Raw genomic sequence first — 20,517 nt, 5'->3', positions numbered from 1 at the left:
ATGTATTTCATTGTGAATTTGCAGGCTTTGATTAAATGTTTTTGAAAATGGCACTGTATCTTTACTTTGGGCATTCGGAAACAAAATTTGCATTTTTCCAACTGTAATTGTGTATATGTGATTATATTGCCTGTGTGCTGGGGGAAAACAAACAAACAAAAAAACATTAAACAAAGAGGTGTTGTAGCGTTTTGAGCAGAGCTATGCCACTGTAGTGTACATTCACGTCAGTGTGCAATCAAAATACAGTGCACCTAAATCGAGTGTGAGAACTGAAAAGAGAGGGATTATGACACGGAAGAAAACACAGAAATATTTCTGTCGCTGTTTTAGTTTCTGTATATACTTTTTTTTTGATGTTTACCCATATTCGTATTGTTTTGTCTGTTCTAGAGACATGTTACAGCTTTTTGATAAAGCTCTAAAAAAAATCTCAGCAAAAGTTGTGTAGTGTATTTCAGCTCTTAAAGAATACTTAGATGCAGATTTTTGGTCATACCGCCCAGCACTATAATAGGCCGATAGATAGCAAGACGGACAGACAGAGAGACGGGTAGAACAACAGACAGACTAATAGACCGATCAACAGACCAACAGATTGGACAGATTTCTATTGATAAAATATTCTGCTGTAAATTCAAGTTATTAATCACAATGCAAATCACAGTCTTAAAGGGATAGTTCACCCAAAAATGAAAATTCTGTCATTATTTATTTACCCTCAGGTTGTTCCAAACCTGTATAAAAAAATCTTTGCTCTGTTGAACACAAAAGATGATATTTTGAAAAATGTGGGAAACTGAACAGTTCTGGGGCACCATTGACTGCCATAGTATTTCTTTTCCTACTATGGAAGTCAATGGTGCCTGGTTACAAACTTTCATCAAAATATCTTTTTTTGTGTACAGCAGAACAAAAATTTATACAGGTTTGGAACAACTTGGGTGAGTAAATGATGACAGAATTTTCATTTTTGAGTGAACTAGCATTTTAATAGGAGGGTGTGTTTGGATGATTAAGTTGTGATACATACCAACAAAGTAACCAATGAGGGTACAGTGGAAGTAGGAAACCCGTTGCATGCGGCCGGACATGTTGGCAGGTCCGGGCACTTCTCCAGTGGCCTGCTTCTTATAATTGTCGTATCGGAGCACGAAACATAGCAGCAGGCCTGGCATGACGATATCGCCGATGCCCAGCATGGAGAAGTGGCTACCGGTGGAGCTGGGGAACACCAGCTTGCCGGGCAGGGAGAGGCGTGGGACGTCCCGTCCCATGCCAGGGCCCAGATGTAGTTTGCGCGAGAGTACGTCAAGGGGATTGTCAGCAGGTTGCGTGGCCACCTTCACCATCACGTTGCTGTTGAAAATGTAGGCGGAGAAAAAGACCTACGGGAGAGGGAGGGAGATGAGTCTGAGGGACAGACCAGCTTGCCCTGCTGTTTTAAGACGCTGAGAGAGAGTGATGTCAGGCTTGTGTAAGCGTGTTTGGAGTGATTTTCTACACTGAGGAAAAGGTTTGACAGTAAGCACCGGGGTGGGATGGGGAACACGTTTCAGGATTTGATGTACTAAGGGGTTGGTGTCATCTAGTGGTTACAATTCTGTAATGGCATCAAAAGGTTTGCACCTAAATGGCACTTAACCCCAGGTGCATTTCTTTAAATAATAAAGCTTCTGACTTGCAAGCAAGTAAGTAATCCGTCTTAACAGGATTCCTTGAATGTTTTTGTAACAATCTCGTGAGCTGCAATTACATTTTATGACATCAACAGGGTGGAGTAGTACAGCAGTATATACCATGTGATGATAGATATGTGTCAGTGTTAATGGACACGATTGCTTTATATTATTTGCACGTGAGAGTGACAAAGAAACATTGAAGAATGTGTAAAGAGCAGGATGTTTCCTGAACAGTCAAGACAAGGAAGAACTTTTTACTAATTTTAATATTCTGGGGCCCATGAAATATTTAAGAATGATCAAAAATGCTGGAGCTGGTTGGCAACACCTTAGACTGGTAGTGTGTGTATACGGTTACTGTGACATTAGTCATGGTGTGATTTAAAGACTTAACACCATTCCTAGAAACCAGTATGACTTGCTGCATTAATTTGCTTACCCAGAACACATCATAGATGAGGAGGCCTGACAGCAGCAGGCATGACACCTTGAGACTAGGCAGCCGCACAAATGCGATCATGGCCACACAAAGACCCATGGCAAGTGCTGCAGGGAACAACACCACAATATTATGATCAAAATAACACCACTCCATTCAGAAAAGGTGGTAACAGGTAAACCAGAGGACATGTTTACATTTTCTTCCCACACACACGCACACACACAAACACAGAGTTACAGCATGCTGACGCACCGTCCATGAGCAGCCAGTGGCCTGTCAGAACCCAGATGAGGACCAGCATGACAGAGAGAGAAAAAGACAGCAGCTCTGCCAACGTGAAGCGGCCACAGCAGCCGAACGAGATCCTGGAGACAAGAGACACGCTGGCTCACATGCTGAATACACTACCAACCACACGTCACTTGGTTGGGACATGAGGCTCTTTTTCACACCCCAGCATCTGATTTCTCACACAGTTGTCCATTAATACACAAGAGGATTGTTTCACCCAAAGCAAAAAGAACAGATTCTAGATTACATTGTGAGATTGAGCGAAGCCGAAACAAATCCCTACGAACAAACACGAGCATTATCGGTTTCAAAAAGATGATTTTAAAAGCTGATTTTGTAAGATTTGGAGCATTCTATCAGACAAAAACTATCTTTTAAGTGTTAATAAATTGCATTGGGTGTTAAATACTATAGAATTTACTATAGAAGTACTATAGAAGTCTGACATTCTTGAGAATATTCTCTTTTTTATGTTCAGCAGAAGAAAGAAATTCATACAGGTTTAGAACAACTTAAGGGTGAGTAAATGACAGAATTTTCATTTTTGGGTAAACCAGTGGTTCTCAAATTTTTTTGGACATGCCCCCCTTTAAACCTTAAAAAAAAAAAAAAAAAAAGGAGCCCGCCACCTGACTACCAAATAATTTCACTAAAAGCTATAAAAATGAAAAAAAAAAAAAAAAAATTAAATTGAAAAACATGCAATGAAAAACGCATGCAATAGTTTGTCGCTTGCAATTCAGAACAACAATATATAATCAGTGGCTGCAGTGAGCTCTTTTTACAGCATGTCACGAGCTCAGCTTCTTGTACGTCTTCTCGTCACCTCACTATGAGAACCCCTTTTGGCTAAATAAAAACTTATTTTTTTTTATATACACTGGGGTTCATATGTCTATTAACACCTGGAAATAAAAAGTTTAGGAATTTGACAAATGTAAACTTATGATGTAAAAAACAAAGAAATATTTCAAATCTGTGCAATTTCTAAGTCAATATTCAAACCTAAGCAAATTTGTGACATTGACTGTGCTCACTTCTGACACACTCAACAAATTTAAAATAAAGTGGTAAAAAAAAAAGTTATTTATTTGTTCATACTTGTCGTCCCTTTTGATATGTGTTGGCATCCACATAATGAGAAAAAGAAAATATAAGAAAATAAAGTAAATAACAGTTATTGTTAACAGTTACAGTTCTTTGTTCAGAAAAACAGGACAATTTATTTATTATTGCTAAAAGGTTTACATTTCTATACACATTATTATTATTATTATTATTATTATTATTATTATTATTATCAACATTATTTACATTTAATTATTTTAAACAAAAACAATAATAAAAAATTACATTTTTACTATTATTTATAAATATCTGTCATCAGTTATTCATCATTAGACATTATGTAGACATGCTAATGAGGGACACATTTAACTCAATGAGTGAATGTCACAAGATTTTTATCTTAATCCCAATAAGAAATGGTTTGTTGACATGTGAACTGAGGTAACTACAGCAAACCGCTCTGATGAGTGAAAAAACATTTCTTACTTGTTCTGTGGGGAGCAAGGTCTGGTCAGATACTGGCACATCGGCAGCAGTAGGAATGCAAATGCGATGGTTGCTAGAACTGTTGAGGAAAAACAAACAAAATTACGTAAATATTACTCAAGCATGCTACAGAGCAGTGACATGGCACAGCGTATGAACTAGGTCAGTGTGTGAGAAAGGAGCGGTGGAAGGTCACTGGTGTGTTTGCATGTGGCACGTACCTGCAGTGCATATGGTGAACACCACCTGAACAGAGTCAAAGAAGAAAAACATGACGAGCAGAGACACTGAGGCTCCGATGGGCAGGAACAGCGCCTGTGTGGAGTCTATGGTCTGAATACCTGTGCAAACACACATTCTTATTAGAGGATTCAGGTTCTGCTCAGAAGAGCATACTAACATACTACTGCAACAGCATACTATATCCCATAACGCACTCCTTCCATTTCTAGTGTGATTAATGAAGTAGAAGTAATTATAGCCGTTTTTAATCACTTTCTTGGCTCATGACTAGTAACTAGTTCAGGACTCACTGTTGTTAGAGTTGGCATTGTTGAAAGAGCCATTGGTAGTGGGGTTTCCATCCTTGTCCTTCTCCTGGTTCTCACAGTCCATGTTTAATGACCTGTGTGGACAGAGACAGTTTACACACAATCTTCAATTTCTCCGGTCCCTAAGTGAACCACCAGTGGACAGAACCAGGATGCCTAAGCTTTATGCTCAACGTCTGAGGTTTTGACAAGTCACAGATGGCATATTTAATTTGAAGACAAATGACAGTCCTTTTAATAATGATACACTGATCATGATTTTTGTATGGCTGATTTTTTACAAGAAAATGGGCCGTTTTCAATAACAGTTGTTTTTTTGTTTGTTTAAGCAAATATTTGTTGTTTATTTGAACTATTACAGGCCAAACTGGTGTTAAACAAAAAATATCTGTAGCCATTTGAAATTAGACAGAAACACTGCATGAGCAGTTGTTTTTTTTATTTAAATATGACTGTATAATTTCAAGATTTAAAGCAAAAACAGCATGGTCTGACTTTAGCTTTGTGCAATTATGCTACATAAGACATAGCTGCACAAAACAAAAACAGAAGACGGACTGAATTAAAATGCAAATTCGATCTCTGACGGTAGATGGTGCTTATGGAAAAGCAGCGATATAGCGTTCCCTGCACTTTTAAACACTACTTTAATATGTATCATATGGAGGGAAGCGGAAAAGAAAATCCCATCGAAACTTTTCTGAAGACAGTCAGTTCTCTTGAGAGATACATTCATATAAACACCCACCCCAACTCAATATTTATATTTTTCCAATATTTTGAGCATGGCGAACAGTGAGCTTGCTGTGCATGGTCCAGTATTTTCTCTGCTGGCATGTCTGTGCCCTCCACTCCTCTTTGCATCTGTCTTCAGCATGCCCCATCTCTGGCCTGTGTTAACATCCTGTTTACAGACTTTGAAATAATTTCTCAAAATGTAATTTGTGCTGAAATATTACGATGCAGCTTGTGTATAAGTCCGGAACAGAGATCTTCCGAAATAAAAAAATAATATAAATAAAAAGGTCGGTTGCCTATTGTGTGTTTGGAGCAAAAAACTTTGACCGCTGCATCTTTACGTTTTAATATGTCGTACTGTTTTAGCCACATCTAACTTTCAGAGTCCATGATTATGAGTGTTGTTGTCCACTGAAAATTTGGAAAGATATATTTTCAAGGCTTCATCAGACGAACAATCGACACTTCTGTACCTGACAGCTTCATGTTCTTTCACAACAAATTTAATTTGTCATCTAGAAAAACAATGCCTACTGATTCATTCAATAGATATATTTAAAAGGCCAAGGTTCCAAGAGTAAAGATTTTTTTTCTGGTAACACAGGCATGTAATTTTGATGTAGCCAAAGTTCATTGGCTACATCAGATAAACAATACATTTTACAAGCATTTTAAAAATGTGTGCCAGAAAAGATATATACACATACATATACATATATATATATATATATATATATATATATATATACACACACACACACACACACACAGTGGGTATGGAAAGTATTCAGACCCCCTTAAATTTTTCACTCTTTGTTATATTGCAGCCATTTGCTAAAATCATTTAAGTTCATTTTTTTTCTCATTAATGTACACACAGCACCCCATATTGACAGAAAAACACAGAATTGTTGACATTTTTGCAGATTTATTAAAAAAGGAAAACTGAAATATCACATGGTCCTAAGTATTCAGACCCTTTGCTGTGACACTCATATATTTAACTCAGGTGCTGTCCATTTCTTCTGATCATCTTTGAGATGGTTCTACACCTTCATTTGAGTCCAGCTGTGTTTGATTATACTGATTGGACTTGATTAGGAAAGCCACACACCTGTCTATATAAGACCTTACAGCTCACAGTGCATGTCAGAGCAAATGAGAATCATGAGGTCAAAGGAACTGCCTGAAGAGCTCAGAGACAGAATTGTGGCAAGGCACAGATCTGGCCAAGGTTACAAAAAAATTTCTGCTGCACTTAAGGTTCCTAAGAGCACAGTGGCCTCCATAATCCTTAAATGGAAGACGTTTGGGACGACCAGAACCCTTCCTAGAGCTGGCCGTCCGGCCAAACTGAGCTATCGGGGGAGAAGAGCCTTGGTGAGAGAGGTAAAGAAGAACCCAAAGATCACTGTGGCTGAGCTCCAGAGATGCAGTCGGGAGATGGGAGAAAGTTGTAGAAAGTCAACCATCACTGCAGCCCTTCACCAGTCGGGGCTTTATGGCAGAGTGGCCTGACGGAAGCCTCTCCTCAGTGCAAGACACATGAAAGCCCGCATGGAGGACTCCAAGATGGTGAGAGATAAGATTCTCTGGTCTGATGAGACCAAGATAGAACTTTTTGGCCTTAATTCTAAGCGGTATGTGTGGAGAAAACCAGGCACTGCTCATCACCTGTCCAATACAGTCCCAACAGTGAAGCATGGTGGTGGCAGCATCATGCTGTGGGGGTGTTTTTCAGCTGCAGGGACAGGACGACTGGTTGCAATCGAGGGAAAGATGAATGCGGCCAAGTACAGGGATATCCTGGATGAAAACCTTCTCCAGAGTGCTCAGGACCTCAGACTGGGCCGAAGGTTTACCTTCCAACAAGACAATGACCCTAAGCACACAGCTAAAATAAGGAAGGAGTGGCTTCACAACAACTCTGTGACTGTTCTTGAATGGCCCAGCCAGAGCCCTGACTTAAACCCAATTGAGCATCTCTGGAGAGACCTAAAAATGGCTGTCCACCAACGTTTACCATCCAACCAGACAGAACAGGAGAGGATCTGCAAGGAGGAATGGCAGAGGATCCCCAAATCCAGGTGTGAAAAACTTGTTGCATCTTTCCCAAAAAGACTCATGGCTGTATTAGATCAAAAGGGTGCTTCTAAATACTGAGCAAAGGGTCTGAATACTTAGGACCATGTGATATTTCAGTTTTTCTTTTTTAATAAATCTGCAAAAATGTCAACAATTCCGTGTTTTTCTGTCAATATGGGGTGCTGTGTGTACATTAATGAGGAAAAAAAATGAACTTAAATGATTTTAGCAAATGGCTGCAATATAACGAGTAAAAAATTTAAGGGGGTCTGAATACTTTCCATACCCATTGCGTGTATAATTTATATATATATATATATATATATATAATATATATATATATATATATATATATATATATATATATATATATATATATATATATATATATATATACACACACACACACACACACTTCCCTATATAATAAATATTTGTAAACACAGGTTCAAAAGATTTTTTAATGTTTTAGAAACTCTCTTTTGCTCACCACGGCTGCATGTATTTGTTAAAAAAAATACAGTAAAAATATAAATATTACAATTTAAAAGAACCATTTTCTAATTGTAATATATTTTAAAATGTAATTTATTCCTATGATGCAAAGCTGAATTTTCAGCATCATTACTCCAGTCTTCAGTGTCACATGATCCTTTTTTCATGATTCTTTGATGAATAGAAAGATCAAAAGAACAGAATTTATAAGAAACAGAAATCTTTTGTAACATTATAAATGACTTTACAGTCACTTTTGATCAAGTTCATGTATCCTTGCTGAATAAAAGTATTAATTTCTTTAAAAAAAAAACCCTCCAAACCTTTGAACGATAATGTATATGTTGTAAAAAAAATATATTATTTATATTTCCCTACAGAGAAGAGAAAGGAAGTTTTCATATAAACATTTTTCATTAAAACTTTTACTCATTGTCATTTTCAATAATATATTGAAATTATACATCTTATATTATATTATCCATGACAGCTATAAATTCATTAACTTGTTTTGAAGACTACTGATAAACTGATTACTGATCAGTTTAGAATTTTATTTCAAGTCATTCTCACTATTTCAGCACAAACTAATGCGTCAGCCAGCTACATAATTGGAACATGACGTTTAAAAATCAACTTAATTCAAGAATGCTCATAAAATCATACAGTAGAATACCAAATGACTACGTTTGTACATGCAAAACATGCACACGATCAACAAATATAAAATTTTGTGGCAACAAAGCACTGGTTCAATCCTAATTGCAGAGGCCTGAGGTCTGCAGCAGAAGAGATGAGAGCTCACCTGAAGCTGCCATACACGATGAGAAGGATGGAAATGAGGAAGGTTGACACCTGGCTGGAGTCCACAAGGGAGTACGCCCTGAGGAGAGGAGAAAGGAAGTTATTGTTTTCCACAACAAAATAACAACAAAAGGATGGGTATGTCATACATCGGACACAGAGATCGTCACCCTGTAACGACCCTTCCTGGTTCAAACCCTGCACCTGAATGTGCTCACTATTCACACCACCAGCTATTGACCCAAGTGTGTGGGTGAAACATGAATCAAAGCTCAGCCTGGTTGAGCTGTTACCAAGTTGTGTATGAGAAATGTCTCATGTTACGGCATTCTCACCCTCCCAGAGCTCCGCCGAGCGTCTTTTGAGACCTGCTTTTGCTTTTGTAAATAACAAGCTTTTATAGAAAGAGGTCAGGGTTGTACGCTGTGTGCTAAGCAGACTCTTAAAATATAATTACAGCGAGCAAGTGACAGTTTGTTCGCTGGATAAATAATGTGCGACTGTGAACAAAAGCAGTGGACTTGATTGTGTGCATAATGCAGAAGTATGTATGAATAAGGAAAACGAGAGCAAGAAAAAGTAGGACGGAGCTCTGACCTTATCCTCAAATGACACGCTTTACTATGGACAATAAATGGTTTGAGGAAAAACACATTAGTAGTCACACACAGGCCTAACCTCGACTCTATACGTAATGATCCAGAAACACAGAATAGATGCACATCCAGACTGTAGAAGGGACAAAAAGCGAGGCGAAGAGGACGAGAGGCGTTTGTGGATGCGGGTGTGACGGGCTGCCCCTCAGCTTCGGTTCAAAGGCAGGCGTGAGGAATGTGTGCAGGCCCTGTGAGGGCCGTCTGGCCCCAAAAACCCTATAAAACAGCTCAACTGAGCTCTGACTGCCACAATGTTTCAAAATCACAAGTGCCCACTGGGAAAGAAAACCATACATGTAAGGCTTAAATGTGGTTATTTAGCCATTCCATTAAAACTGACTTTATTATCTTGAATTCCTGAGGTTAAATAGACTATTTGCATAATTAGTGGCATTTGCTAAGGCAAGCCTAGACTTGCATGGAAGAAAGGATCCGACCAGAATATTATACAGACTTGGAGGTGGGCTCTTTTGATTTAGGCTAGTAAGCCACCACCTACCAACCACCCAGAAACACCCTAGCAACTTAAAATCTACATAGCACCACTCGCATTTTCTTATGCAACCCCCTGTTATTTTATAATCCAATACTCCAGTGCGTGTGGTGGCAAGACTATTGAGAAATACAAACAGACGAGCTCAACAAACATATTGTGTATTGTGGTCAAACATTAAATATGAGTGCATATTCAATGTGAACATCCTCTTGATTATTTATGTGTTTTATTACCCACTTCACTGTTGTAGGGCACAACGTGCTTCTATTAACCAAATGTAATTTTAAGATTCTTTGTATTGTGTTTTGTGCACATAACATGAAAAGAAAAAAATGGTACATCATGAATATTGCACTGAACACAGTTTTTACATTCGTTTATGTTATTATAGTAATGGAAAATGAAAGAAAACAAGTGTATTAGTAGTTTTACATACTGGCAATAAATGTATTTGCACATTTCATAATGTTATGAGATTAATGTAACTTTATACTTAATATCAGGGTTCCTACACATTTTCCATTTCAAAATTCCATACTTTTCCATACTCAAATTTCAAGACCTTCCAAACGATTTCTGCCATTGGTAAGCCTCGGTCTCCTTTTTTATGTTTAAATTAGTGTTTGATTGTTGAAATAAAGTTTTGTGTTTAGTATTCACATCTAGGCCCTTCTCTTCCTAAAACCACTTACCTGTGTGACTTTTGTTGGGGATTAATCTACAATTACTAATATATTCTCTGTTTAACAGGGTGGCATAGTGACTTAATTTGTTTCCCTTTCCGACCATACCACTCGCTACATAGGCGTAAATATTTGTCTATTAATTCGATACATTTACTTTATAGACATCCTTCTGTGATTTATCCATTCTGGTCATTGTTTGCTCTGTTGTCGGTATTGGTTGTTGGTATCGAAGCATTTCTACAGAGTAGCCTACGAGTAACCTACACAAGCGCAGTTTCTTGATTTTAAAGGGGTCCTGTTATGCTTTTTCAACTTTAGTTAGTGTGTAATGTTGCTGTTTGAGCATAAAAAAAATATCTGCAAGGTTACAAAGCTCAAAGTCCACTCCAAAGAGAGATATTCACTCACAACACACTTTTCAAGAACAACAAAAAACGGCTTATTGGGATTACAACATGCTTCTTCTGGATCTTGTGAAGTCACAATGCCACCCATTTAAATAATCCTGGTTAAATAGGCCTGGTTTGAGCTGCACTAGAGAAGACCTGATTTAGTAGCTTGTTGTTGCTTGTTGTCCACCCTGGATCCAAAACTACCTTACTAAGGTGGACAAACTTAGAAAACAGTGGTAAAAAAGTATTATTTTATCGGTGTGCTGCACATTTCACGAAGGACAGCTTCCAGAATCAAAGAGTACAATGCCCGATACGCACAAATGCATATGGAGCAATACCCATTTTCTCTGTACAATCAGTTGTTTATGGATCACAACCTGTAAGTATGTTTTACTATTTCTTGTTGTGTTATCTATTAACCCTTTAAGACCGGATGGACCGCCTGCGCTCCCATCTGCATGTCTCTTTTTAATAAAAACTGAACCCATATAGGTAGCACAAAAATTCTTTTTGCATACAAAACCAGAGACTTTACTCGTTCAGATGAAGCCTCCCACATGCTCCTGTTGCGTTGTTTTCAGTCTGAGTAATATGCGTTTACAACAAAAACAGCACAGCCGCTAACTGAATACAAATATGTAGATTTCACGTGAAAAGTGCACAGATCATAGAAAATGGCACATCATTATTTAAAACAGATTCTCACGATTAAAATGAACCCAAAATCAACATAATATATTGCGTTGATCACAAGATATTACTCACGGAATGATGTAACATACTTGGCTAAAAACATGTCTCTCATCTTTCCGGTATGCAGTGTGTATCCAATGTTCCCTGAACCATCCATGTTCGTTTTCCAACGTGGAATAACACAAAATAGATATCATTTTAAAGCTTAGAAACTCAGCTTTTTAATGCATCTAATCACTAAAACTCCTAACGAGTGCTGAGAAGTGCCTCTAAACCGGAGTTTACCACCCGTGGGTGCCATCTGGCTGCGAAAAAAATGAATAACACTTTATTCAACTATACTTTATGCTATCACCACAAAATTTGAACCAGATACAGCTCACATATAGTAGAGCATCACCAACCTTATTGCCTTCCTGAGTTATTCCATGTCAAGTGAAAAAAAAAAGAAAAAAATTATAAAAAAAAAAAATTATAAAAAAAAATTATTATTATTAAATTATTTTTTGTCTTTTATCAGCGGTTTCTCAGCATGAAAATGTCCAAATGTAATGTAATTTATATTTTCAAAAAATTTAAGAAGTGTTCTATCAAATGATACCTACCTTTTGACTCTCCTTGCTAAGTTTTGGAGTCATGAGTCTTTACTTTTGTGTATGTCGCTCAGAAAAAAAAAAAAAAAAGCCTTCAGGTCTTAAAGGGTGTAAACAGTTCCAATTATAAGTTATGTTGGTGCTATGACGTAAACAAATGGCAAACTGTTTGATTCTGCTAGCCTGCTAGCTAAATTACAGTGCTGATGTAGTGTTTAGCTCTTGCTTTTGTAAGAACGTTGACTGATGTTCACTGATCCTTAGTAACTTGCCACTCTGAAACGTCCTGGAAAATCCATGCTTCCAAAGGTTCTACACGATCCTTATGTTCGTAAAAATTCTCAGGGTCTAAATTGGGCTCGAATTAGTATGGCAAAATTGACACCATCGTTAATACTTACAACTGAGCAGACTAAACTCAGTTATGGTAAGGGGCGTGACATATCCGGAACATGCTCTAAGCGGTTCACCAATCACAACACACTGGGCCAGTTAACCAATCAGAGCATATTGCGTATTTCCAAAGGAGGGGCTACATCGAAACCGGAACTAAATGGGGCATTGGAGACAGAGCTGCAATAATGTAAAATAATTGGAAAAATTATGCATTTTTTAAACAAAGCATGCAAACATGTTCTAGTACACCCTCAAAACAAAATCAAGACTTTGAAAAAGGAAATAATAGGACCCCTATAATCGGTATGGAAAACTAATTACTATTTGGTTATGTGTATCACTGCAACTGTTAAAATATACATATAATACATATAATTTATATACATATAAATGACAGGGTTTTAGATTTTAGCTATAAAAGGTTTTAGCCCACCACTAAGAATTTTACCTGAAAAGTTATTTGAAAGTCATAATACTTCTACAAAAGACATAAAAACTGTATCAAAGACAGGTCCAGTAGCGTGTCATTGAAGTGACTGAAAAACACTGGTCTCTTTATTCTTATTTAGACAATTCATTTATAATTTTAAATGAATTAAATTTTTAAAAATTGTTTCAAGGAGCTGTAATATCGGTGTGATATAATATGATAGACAGTGATTGAAAAGAGGTTTCTGCAGACGTCTCTTAAGGGTGTGTCCTGGTAGATTACATTTGCTGTGATTTACATAATTTTGTCTCTGAATCCTCCCAGGGTTCATTCCTACACCAGTGCCATACAAAGGCCTTTTGCACACAAAAAAAGAAGGTATGCACAACCTTTCATGTCAATGACACACTTTCAGATTTGACTCCTGCCAGACATTTCAATGGTGATTTCAGAACACTGTCCCTGCTGTTCTGTTCACTTAAACTAACAGCTGATTGTTGCAATAGACAGTCCCTGCAAATATACGAAAGAGGGCAGGGAGACAAAACACATACTATACAAGACTTAACTATATAGTCACTAATTTGATTAATTAGCTATGGGAAAAAAATAACATGTTAAAATTATTAATGCATTTAACGCACCCACCCCGGCCCAGACCTACTGTATGTAGTTCATCTTACATTTCATACAGTTGATTGATCACAAACATGAAGCAGGTCAACAGCTCACTGCATGATGGAGCCTATAGAATATAGTTAGAATGCCCTAAAATTCAAGATAAAATTCAAAAATGCCCCGTACGAGTTCTTGTTTCATATTTATATCATGATATAGTTAAGCAATATGACACTGGTAACGAGTGCAATATCACACGAGTGCTGTATTTGTCCTGAATAGCATGAGTGCAAATGTGATATTGATTTTATACAACAGTTCAATATATAAGAAGCTAATATTGTGTTACATTTTAGACACAATACATTATTGTAAACCCAAACAAACAATACTATAGACCGATTTCGTGTGGAGCAGCATTTACTGTGAACGGAGCTGCTCTGAGATGCATGTAACCTGCACACATGTAATACATTGAAACGCATATATTTGTTTGATTTAATCGCAGCCTTTGTGATTTCAAAATAGCACTATGCTATGTTATGTTAAAAAGTTTTAATATATTGTGCAGCCTTAGAAAACAGTCTAATAATGCAGTTCATGGATTCTTGTCTATGGAATGCGACACTTCTGCTATTTTGCCGGGTAAACAACAGGTAAATTGTAATCGAGGATTTTGGAGTACTCAAATTTAACAGAAGAATCGTGACAGCTCTAATCATACATTTACAAAAGTTTCATGAATGAGGCTCAATGTGTGATTGAAAAGACAGTTTTGTGAAGCTGTTTCATACCTATAACATGATAAATGCTCTCTCTGGGTCAACATCGCAGATTTGAATGTTTCGCTGTGATTATGTCAAAGGTTTAACAGAGGCAAATCGTTGTCATTTAGGAATGAAATTGCATGGGTGTTTGAATCGAGATCGCAAACTTTTAACGAATAATCATGCAGCTCTGATATATATAGTAAAATTTCACAGTTCCCGGTACCAATTTTGGTACCATAGCAAAACTATTTTATTTTTAATAGTTTATTTAACCATTTAACCATTAAAGGGACAGTTCACCCAAAAATGAAAATTCTGTCATCATTTACTCACTCTCAAGTTGTTCCAAACCTGTATAAATTTCTTTGTTCTGCTGTACACAAAGGAAGATATTTGGAAGAATGTTGACCCCCATTGACTATCATAGTATTTTTTTCCCCCTACTATGGTAGTCAACTGGGGGCTGAGATCTGCTTGGTTACAAACATTCTTCCAAATATCTTCCTTTATGTACAGCAGAACAAAGAAATTTATACAGGTTTGGAACAACTTAAGGGGGAGTTAATTAATGACAGAATTATCATTTTTCGGGTGAACTATCCCTTTAAATAAATGAAATGAGTTAATGCTGTTAATAATTAAAAGTAAATAATACATTAGACCATTAGCATGGAGTCTTTTAATATTTGTCAAATTAAGTAAATATTGCATAAAAAGATCAAATCAAGAGTAAAACAATGAAACATCACACGTAAGAACAAGTGGCAGGTCTATTGCAGTTACACTGCAAAATTTACATATCAGACATATTTACATATCAGTTTTTTTTTTGTCCCATCCGTTATCGCATTGTCAGATACAGTTCTGCGTTTTAAAATGGTTGTCACACCTAAAATAGTGTGTACTTAGCAGCATAAAAAAAAATAAAAAAAAAAACTTTTATTCAAAGTATGACAGGTTATACAGAAAGCGAGCAAAGAGCTCTCCCTTTATAATTAATGAAGCTGATATCACTTCAGTTCACCCACAGCGCAAGCTCACTGACTTGAGTGAAAAAAAAAAATTGTCTATACTGCACAATGAATCTCTTATTTACACTGTGTTTATAGTCTGTTGGTTTGCCAGCAAACAGAGCTAACACTGAACAAACTCTGCCGTATTGAGTGGATTCTGACATAAACACCTCTGATTGGCCATTGTGTTCACATGCTCAACAAACATTGCAGGGCTCAATGCTAAGGCTCTTTTCTACTGTCCCACAACAAAAAATTAATAAAGTAAAAGAAAAGAAAATGGGCCTATAAAATAAGGCTAATTATTGTTTTTGTTGTTTTTGATACATGTAACCTTAATAAATAAGATTATAACACCATTATAACACCAAAAGCTACTAGATTAACTCACTTATTTTAAATATTAGTAAACAGTAAGTAATAAAACAAGAACAAATAATCAAATTACAAGTAATAGCACAAATAAATACAACAGAACAAATATAAATGAAATAAATGGTGCTTTTGAGATTTTTTATGTAGGCTTAAACATGAGATTTTCAGGTACAGAAATTGCAATCTAATAGATTAAACTTAATTAAAGTTAATCAGTCAAGAGCAGTTACAGATGCATAAATGTTTTGAAATGTTGAAAATATAAAAGTTAAATACTGTTATTTAAAAATTATTTCTAAAATGAAAAAATAGGCTACTTTAAATATGAAATTAAACCCACCAGGAGGCGGCAGCAAGTCCCTGTTAATGAGCGAGTCATTGAGATTCAACCAATTCATTCAAATGGCTGATTCATTCAGGAAGTGTTGCTCAAAGATGCAAAACAATGCTGTGGACTTTGTTTGAAACTATTTTCGTTGGCAAAATAGAGCGAAACAGGTGATTTGGTGTCTAAAATGCAAGTCACTTATTAATATAAACTGCTTGTTTATTAACCCTCAAAAACCGAGACGGCCGGCGGCGGCCAAAAAGAACTATCGTTCTAAAATGTTTAATAACTTTTGAACCGCTAATCCAATCTGTATGCTTTAAAATGTACCGTAAAGATTCTCGGTTTTCCAGTGATATCGCATTTATCTCATTCTGACATTCAGAGGCTCCGTGGTGAGACTGGTTACGTCATCAAAATCTGCAGCATTGATTCGTTAAGGCAATGCATGTGGTTTGTTCCTCTAAGCCAAACAGGAACAATTGTTGATGCCTAGTCCCGCCTCCTATGCCCAGATTGGTTCAAACCATCATCATCTCAACCAATAAACATAGGTTTTGGTCATTTGAACCACAATACTATCATGTTTCTTTGGAAGTATGAATAAGCGCAAAGTGAAAGTATTTGCATGCGTGTGTATCTGCGTGTATGAAAACAAACACAAAAATTACAGATTTGAATGAGAAAACATGTTACAAAGCATGACTTTGACATAATATAAACCAAAAATGAGGATAAAACAGTTTCACATCGGATAAGTTATTGCAATTTATGTTTTCAAACGTGTCTCTACGCAGTGAACCGGTGCAATCAAATGCGACGCGAATGTGAGGAGTACAGCCACAGGACTGCTCTGTTTGGTTGTTATATTATCTGAATACTTATTTTATAGTTTGTGAAGATCATCATTAGTAGTTCAGTTGAACTACTTATCTCTCTCATTTTGTGTGTATTTTGTGAAAAAACCTTTGCACTGTTTTTATTTTCGTTGCACAGGACAATTTTCATAATTGTTTTCATTACTTGCAAACTATTTGTTTTTATTCATGTTCAGATTGAAAATATATTTCTTTAATATGTCACTTTTGCTTTAGTGTTCTGTTGTATAACATTTTTTTGTATTAATTTTACTCCCTGGTCTTTTTGGACACACATTATCAATAAATAAAGTACACCTGTTTATCCCTAAAGAGTAATACTGTAGTTTTATCTAGAGTAATATTGTAACAAATGGCTATAACTTGCTTAGAGATTGTTAAATTTATACAAAATTTCATCTGAAAGTTTAAAACATCCAAATATAACTTTTTAAAAGAAAAAATCCAAACTTCAGGAGGTTTTGTGTGAGTTTACAGTGAAAAATACTAGATTTTTGCTGGCGTTTTTTTGAAATTCTGGGAATTTTATCCATTCTCAGACAAAATAAATGTAAAATTGGCACTTTAAATGAGCTAAACTGAAACTTCAAGTTGTCCTGTTTAAAATGATATATGGCACTTGATGCTGACTGCTAGAATGGGTTAGAAAACCAGAGAAAAGTGCAGGTGAGTCAGGAGCCCCAAAAATGCTCTAGGTCTTTAAGGGTTAAACTGTACGTTGTATAAAATCAATATCACATTTGTAATCGTGCTGATATTAGGAGAAAATAGTGTAATATTGGTTAACTATATTAAATTATATAAATATAAAAGACATACAGGGGCATTTTTGCCCCTTATCTTGAATTCTGGGGTCATTCTAAATGCATTTTAATAGGCTAAATCACGCAGTTATGCGTGCACTTAGTGGATGTGTTTTTGTTTGGTTTTTGTAAGGTGAGGGACATACTCGATCATGTCAGATCGTTAAATCAACAATTACAATATCATAGATGATATAGAACGCACACCCCTACAACACCGATCAGGCAAGTGACTTTTCCGTCAACTGTCCCGAGAATCGTTTACATTGGCCCTGGGCCATCAGGCAGTCCTTATTGTCGAGCCCTGCATTAGCAACAATGCTCAACACTGCAACACCTATCTCTGACACACCCATTTCAGGTCTTGCTGTCTCTACTAATGAGCACATGAGTTGAATCAGGTGTGATATATGAGGGAGACATACAAAATGTGCAGGGCTGGGGGTCCTCAAGGACAGGTTTGGGAACCACTGCCCTAGAGAACACTAGTTAGGCCAAGCAAGAAACAGAAATCAGTGTAAATCAAAAATTATGACAAGCAGAAACAAAGGCATTTCCCACTACAATTTAAGTCCTTTTTTAAAAGCTATTTACTGCATATTCAACATCAGGGCCCAATTCATTCTGCTCTGAGTCAGATTGCTCACTTAGTGCATGTATGTCTGAATGAATTAACAGCCTATTGCCAGCAGATTGGCAGAAGTGGCACCATGCCACAGCTTTCAAGAGCAGGCATTTCCCTCTCTAGATCTCATTACCTTATTTATCTTTCACAGTGACATATGACCGCTGATACCTTAAGATTACACAAATTTGTAGGGATGCACCGAAATGAAAATTCTGAGCCGAAACCGAAACTTCTGTATGCACTTGCCCGAAAACCGAAAATGACTTTTTTAAAAAAAGAATTTTTTTTTTTTTGTTATTTTAAATTAGTTTTTTGTATAATTATATTATTATTAGACTTTTTAATAAAATTCAATCATTTTACTGAATCTGAATTTTAAAAATAAAAGCCAAAATAAAATGACCACACTTTTATTCAAAGTATCACCAAAATTGGACAGAAAATACATTAAAATAATATTAAATAATCAATATATTAATATCAATATATTATTCTTCATTTAGTTCTATGCAACAGAATAAGATTTAACTAGGGCTGCCCCCAACTAAAGATTTTTCTAGTCGACTAATCGCACATTTGTAATAATTTAATTATTAAATATATTCCTCCCCTCGCATATGATACCGCGCTCAAGCACACATAAATCTTGCCGGAAAGCACTGGCAAAAGTAATGATTATGAATGTGAAAATAGCAAGGAGACATTCTAATTATTCATTAATAAACTAGTGTTTTTTGAGTCAGTTTCAGCTGCAAAGATGAAGTTGACGATGCTGCCTCGTCATCTGCGCAGTAGCCAGTGGATGCACCTTTAGAGAGAAATACACCTTTCATACGGATTACATAATCATAGAGTAGCCTATTTGTTTTCAATTCAGATTGGTTCATTTAAAATTAGACATTTCAAGCTTTCTATAGATATATTCCTTACGTCTGTGAGGCAAGAAGGTTAAACACTGAGTTTTGGTTCATTTTTGTGACGCGCTGCAGTTCAGGGAGACCGAGACAGCAGAAAGTGCATTCTTTTTTTGTCTTTATTTTACAAAAGCACAAGACCCTTTACAGTTTGGAATTATGTATTACTCTTATCTGTATGACCAAAAATGACGGAGTATTTAAAGTTAAAAAAAGATGCAAGTGATGCATTTATCTAGGTTAACATTAGAGCGAGCGGCCATGTAAAGTTACTACTTACACGTTTCAAATGATGAGCCATATTTGAGGCTGATGGATGATAGGCGAAGTAAGAGTAACTCAAGTAAGAGTAAATAAGTAGTTTGCTGAAAAACTACAAGTTATTGCGTTACAAAGTACTTAGTATTATTATTTTTTTATTTTTACCCAAAATGTTGCAAAGTGAGCACTAAACTCTCTGTAATGTCTATTTCATTCATACTGGAAGATGGAGGACGCTCTCGTGCTGAAAGTCCACACCTGAGACTTGTAGAAGTATTAAGTGATGTTCCAGTAAATTCCTTATAAACTATATCAACTATCTCTACAGCTGAATAACATGGTAGAAACGTTTTTTGACTGATAAAACAGACAATAAACACATGATTGCGATGATATAGCCTCTGTGTTTATCAGTGTTCTTCAAGCCATCTCAGGTATTTGCATAAGAATGATGTATATCTATATTGCAATATTAATCCAAGGCTTGAAATTGTGCCCATTTTGGTCGCATATGCTCCCTAAATTAAATGTGTGTGACCTCAAAATATATTTGGGATCATTTGTGCGAGTGCAAATAATTTTGAGGCGCAACCTGTTTTCATTTCTATACAAAACGTTTGCTATTTACTGCACAGTATGTGCCTGCTTAGAGCTGATACAGTAGCCGGTCCACCGTTCTATCACATAACCAATTAAACTTCATCTTTAAAACAGATTTTAGGTTGGTTAATATTAGCATCAATCACTCCGTTTCACTGCGCTCTGTAGTATTTATATTTATAACATGATAGTTAAGCAACATTACATGACCAAGAGTTACAGTTTACCTGAATATCCCGAATAAAAACATCACGATTGAAAATTATTTCATACAACAGTTCAATAAACTGTAAAAAGTAGTTAAAATTACATCACTTACATTTTAGATGCAATATTGACTGT

General features: G+C 36.3%; 1 protein-coding gene and 1 long non-coding RNA gene across 2 annotated transcripts in view; both read right to left on the bottom strand.

Moving 5' to 3' along the window:
- LOC127520703 (uncharacterized) overlaps positions 1–20,517 on the bottom strand; it is a 269,016-nt gene that overhangs the window by 71,227 nt on the left and 177,272 nt on the right. The gene's annotated exons all lie outside the window — the stretch shown is intronic.
- The window catches only part of sppl3 (signal peptide peptidase 3), a 35,792-nt gene that overhangs the window by 6,822 nt on the left and 8,453 nt on the right, over positions 1–20,517 (bottom strand). Inside the window, exons 2-8 of the mRNA XM_051909127.1 lie at positions 8,644–8,721; positions 4,503–4,594; positions 4,191–4,310; positions 3,970–4,048; positions 2,377–2,489; positions 2,122–2,228; positions 1,034–1,388 (exon numbers count right to left, since the gene is read on the bottom strand). Coding sequence (XP_051765087.1) covers positions 1,034–1,388; positions 2,122–2,228; positions 2,377–2,489; positions 3,970–4,048; positions 4,191–4,310; positions 4,503–4,594; positions 8,644–8,721 — 944 coding nt within the window. The remainder of the gene's footprint in view (positions 1–1,033; positions 1,389–2,121; positions 2,229–2,376; positions 2,490–3,969; positions 4,049–4,190; positions 4,311–4,502; positions 4,595–8,643; positions 8,722–20,517) is intronic.

Source organism: Ctenopharyngodon idella, chromosome 10 (genome assembly GCF_019924925.1).
Source record: "Ctenopharyngodon idella isolate HZGC_01 chromosome 10, HZGC01, whole genome shotgun sequence".
Taxonomy (NCBI): domain Eukaryota; kingdom Metazoa; phylum Chordata; class Actinopteri; order Cypriniformes; family Xenocyprididae; genus Ctenopharyngodon; species Ctenopharyngodon idella.
Note: the sequence above shows the minus strand (reverse complement) of the source record. Positions and strands in the feature narration are given on the sequence as shown.